This window comes from Trichomycterus rosablanca, chromosome 1 (genome assembly GCF_030014385.1).
Source record: "Trichomycterus rosablanca isolate fTriRos1 chromosome 1, fTriRos1.hap1, whole genome shotgun sequence".
Lineage (NCBI taxonomy): Eukaryota > Metazoa > Chordata > Actinopteri > Siluriformes > Trichomycteridae > Trichomycterus > Trichomycterus rosablanca.
In genome coordinates this window covers 81,755,949-81,760,025 of record NC_085988.1, presented here as the reverse complement: position 1 = coordinate 81,760,025, position 4,077 = coordinate 81,755,949, and the positions used below count along the sequence as shown (strand labels likewise).

At 44.8% G+C, this 4,077-nt stretch overlaps 1 protein-coding gene across 1 annotated transcript; it reads left to right on the top strand.

Annotated features, from left to right (window-relative positions):
* Nucleotides 1–200: 200 nt before the first annotated feature.
* Nucleotides 201–3,110, top strand: LOC134329279 (uncharacterized; the record flags this gene model as incomplete). The annotated part of the gene is made up of 2 exons (XM_063010524.1): nucleotides 201–2,803; nucleotides 2,900–3,110. Coding segments are annotated over exons 1-2 (2,814 nt in total), but the record flags the coding sequence as incomplete, so codon positions are not given.
* Between the last annotated feature and the right edge of the window lie 967 nt (nucleotides 3,111–4,077).

Sequence of the window (4,077 nt, the reverse complement as noted above, 5' to 3'; positions counted from 1 at the left end):
TAGATCAGGATTTAACATGTTTATTTAGGGTTTATAGTAATGTTGTGTAGATCAGGATTTAACATGTTTATTTAGGGTTCTTTAACCAGCCACTAGGGAACACATGCCAGTGTATCTTTTGTGCCGGTCCCAAGCCCGGGTAAATGGTGAGGGTTGTGTCAGGAAGGGCATCCGACGTAAAACACTTTGCCAAAACTATCATGCGAGTTCATCTAAGAGATACCATACCGGATCGGTCGAGGCCCGGGTTAACAACGACCGCCACTGGTGCTGTTGACAAACAGGGTGCTTGTGGAAATTGTGCTACTGTTAGTCGAAGACCGCGAGGAGGGAAACGTGTCAGGAGACAGAAAGAGAGGAGGAAAGTCAAGAGTGTAGGACTGAGGGTGGCAACTCTAAATGTGGGGACAATGACAGGCAAAGGTAGAGAGCTGGCTGACATGATGCAGAGAAGGAAGGTAGATGTTTTATGTGTTCAAGAGACCAAGTGGAGGGGCAGTAAGGCTTACAGCATTGGAGCAGGGTTTAAACTGTTTTACCATGGTGTGGATAGAAAGAGAAATGGAGTAGGGGTGGTCTTGAAAGAGGAGTTAGCAAAGAATGTAGTAGAGGTGAAAAGAGTGTCAGATAGGGTGATGTGTCTGAAGGTAGAGGTAGAAGGTATGATGTTGAATGTTGTCAGTGGTTATGCTCCACAGGTGGGTTGTGAGAAAGAGGAAAAAGAGAAGTTCTGGAGGGATCTAGATGAAGTGATAGAGAGTATTCCCAAGGAGGAGAGAGTGGTGATCGGAGCAGACCTAAATGGACATGTTGGTGAAGGAAACAGAGGAGATGAGGAAGTGATGGGTAGGTTTGGTGTCAAGGAAAGGAACCAGGAAGGACAGATGGTGGTGGATTTTGCCAAGAGGATGGAAATGGCTGTAGTCAACACCTATTTCCAAAAACGGGAGGAACATAGGGTGACCTATAAGAGTGGAGGAAGGAGTTCACAAGTAGACTACATTCTGTGTAGAAGAGGAAACCTGACAGAGATTGGGGACTGTAAGGTTGTGGTAGGAGAGAGTGTGGCCAGACAGCATCGGATGGTGGTGTGTAGAATGACTGTTGTTGTGAAGAAAAGAAAAAGAGTCAAATTAGAGAAAAAGACCAAATGGTGGAAGCTGAGGAAGGAGGAATGTGGTGAAGAGTTCAGAGAGGAGCTGTTAAAGACTCTGGGTGGTAAGAAAGAGCTTCCAGATGACTGGGCTACAACAGCAACGGTGATTAGAGAGACAGGTAGGAAGGTACTTGGTGTGGCATCTGGACAGAGAAAAGAGGATAAGGAAACCTGGTGGTGGAATAGTGAAGTGCAGGAAGCGATTCAGAGGAAGAGGTTAGCCAAGAAGAAATGGGACATTGACAGGACTGACGAAAGTAGACAGGAATATAAGGGGATGAAACGTAAGGCAAAAAGAGAGGTAGCAAAGGCAAAGCAGAAGGCATATGAGGAGTTGTATGGGAGGTTGGACACTAAAGAAGGCGAGAAGGACTTGTATAGATTGGCCAGACAGAGGAATCAGGCTGGAAAGGATGTGCAGCAGGTTAGACTTGTCAAAGATAGGAATGGTAATGTTCTAACAAGTGAGGAGAGTGTGATGGGAAGATGGAAGGAGTACTTTGAGGAGCTAATGAATGAAGAGAATGAAAGGGAAAGAAGAGTAGAGGTCATAGGAACGGTGGATCAGGAAGTAGAAAAGATCAATGAGAATGAAGTTTGGAAAGCTTTGAAGAGGATGAAGAAAGGGAAGGCAGTTGGACCTGATAACATACCAGTGGAAGTATGGAAATGTCTAGGTGAGATGGCAGTGAGGTTTTTGACTCAATTACTCAATGCCATTGTTGAGAGTGAAAAAATGCCAGAGGAATGGAGGAGAAGTGTGCTGGTGCCCATTTTTAAGAACAAGGGTGATGTACAGAGTTGTAACAACTACAGGGGAATTAAGTTGATGAGCCACACAATGAAGATCTGGGAGAGAGTTGTAGAAGCTAGACTTAGACAAGATGTAACTATTTGTGAGCAGCAGTATGGTTTCATGCCAAGAAAGAGTACCACAGATGCCATCTTTGCTTTGAGGATGCTGATGGAGAAGTACAGAGAGGGTCAGAAAGAGCTTCATTGTGTCTTTGTTGATTTAGAAAAAGCGTATGACAGAGTACCAAGGGAGGAGCTGTGGTGTTGTATGAGGAAATCTGGAGTAGTGGAGAAGTATGTCAGACTGGTACAGGACATGTATGAGGACAGCAGGACAGTGGTGAGATGTGCTGTAGGAGTCACAGATAGCTTTAAGGTGGAGGTGGGGCTACAACAAGGATCGGCTCTGAGCCCCTTCTTGTTTGCTTTGGTGATGGATCGACTAACAGATGAGGTCAGGCAGGAATCCCCATGGACTATGATGTTTGCAGATGATATTGTGATCTGTGGTGAGAACAGGGAACAGGTGGAAGATAACTTGGAGAGGTGGAGATATGCACTTGAAAGAAGAGGAATGAAAGTCAGCCGTAGTAAGACAGAGTACATGTGTGTGAATGGGAGAGAGACAGGTGGAACGGTGAGGCTACAAGGAGCAGAAGTCACAAAGGTGAAGGACTTCAAGTACTTAGGGTCAACTGTTCAGGAAAATGGGGAGTGTGGTAAAGAGGTCAAAAAGAGAGTCCAGGCAGGATGGAGTGGATGGAGAAAAGTTTCAGGAGTGATTTGTGACAAAAGGGTGACAGCAAAGGTCAAAGGAAAAGTTTACAAGACAGTGGTGAGACCAGCTATGTTGTATGGTTTGGAGACAGTGGCATTAACAAAAAGACAGGAGAAAGAACTGGAAGTGGCAGAAATGAAGATGTTGAGGTTCTCCTTGGGAGTGACAAGGATGGACAAGGTTAGGAATGAGATAATCAGAGGTACAGCACAGGTTAAACAACTAGGAGATAAAGTTAGAGAGGCCAGACTGAGATGGTTTGGACATGTCCAGAGGAGGGACAGCGGGTATATTGGTAGAAGGATGTTAGATATGCAGCTGCCAGGAAAAAGACAAAGAGGAAGACCAAAGAGGAGATATATGGATGCAGTTAGAGAGGACATGGAAGTATTTGGGGTGAGGACAGAGGACGCAGTGGACAGAGTGAGATGGAGGAGGATGACTCGCTGTGGTGACCCCTGAAAAGGGAAAAGCCGAAAGAAGAAGAAGAAGATATACAGTGAGGGAAATAAGTATTTGATCCCCTGCTGAATTCTTAAGTTTACCCCCTTACAAAGACTTGAACAGTCTATAATTTTTATGGAAGGTTTATTTTAACAGAGAGAGACAGAATATCAACAAAAAATCCAGAAAAAAAAAACATTAAATAAAAGTTATAAATTAATTTGTATTTAATTAAAAGAAATAAGTATTTGATCCCCTACCAACCAGCAAGAATTCTGACCCCCACAGACTGGTTATGTGCCCATGAGGCTACAAATTAGTCCTGTCCCTGTATAAAAGACTCCTGTCACAGAATCAGTTTCTTCCATTCAAATCTCTCGACCACCATGGGCAAGACCAAAGAGCTATCAAAGGACGTCAGGGACAAGATTGTAGACCTGCACAAGGGTGGAATGGGCTACAAGACCATCAGCAAGAAGCTTGGTGAGAAAGAGACCACTGTTGGTGCGATCATTCGAAAATGGAAGAAATACAAGATCACAGTCAATCGCCCTCGCTCTGGAGCTCCATGCAAGATCTCACCTGGTGGGGTAAGAATGATTCTGAGAAAGGTGAGGTCAGTCCAGAATTACATGGGAGGAGCTTGTCAATGATCTCAAGGGAGCTGGGAGCACAGTCACCAAGAAAACCATTAGTAACACACTTCGCCGTAATGGATTGAGATCCTGCAGTGCCCGCAAAGTCCCTCTGCTCAAGAAGGCTCATGTACAGGCCCGTCTGAAGTTTGTCAATGAACACCTGAATGATTCAGAGAAAGCTTGGGAGAATGTGATATGGTCAGATGAGACCAAAATTTAGCTCTTTGGCATCAACTCCACTCGCCGTGTTTGGAGGCAGAGAAATG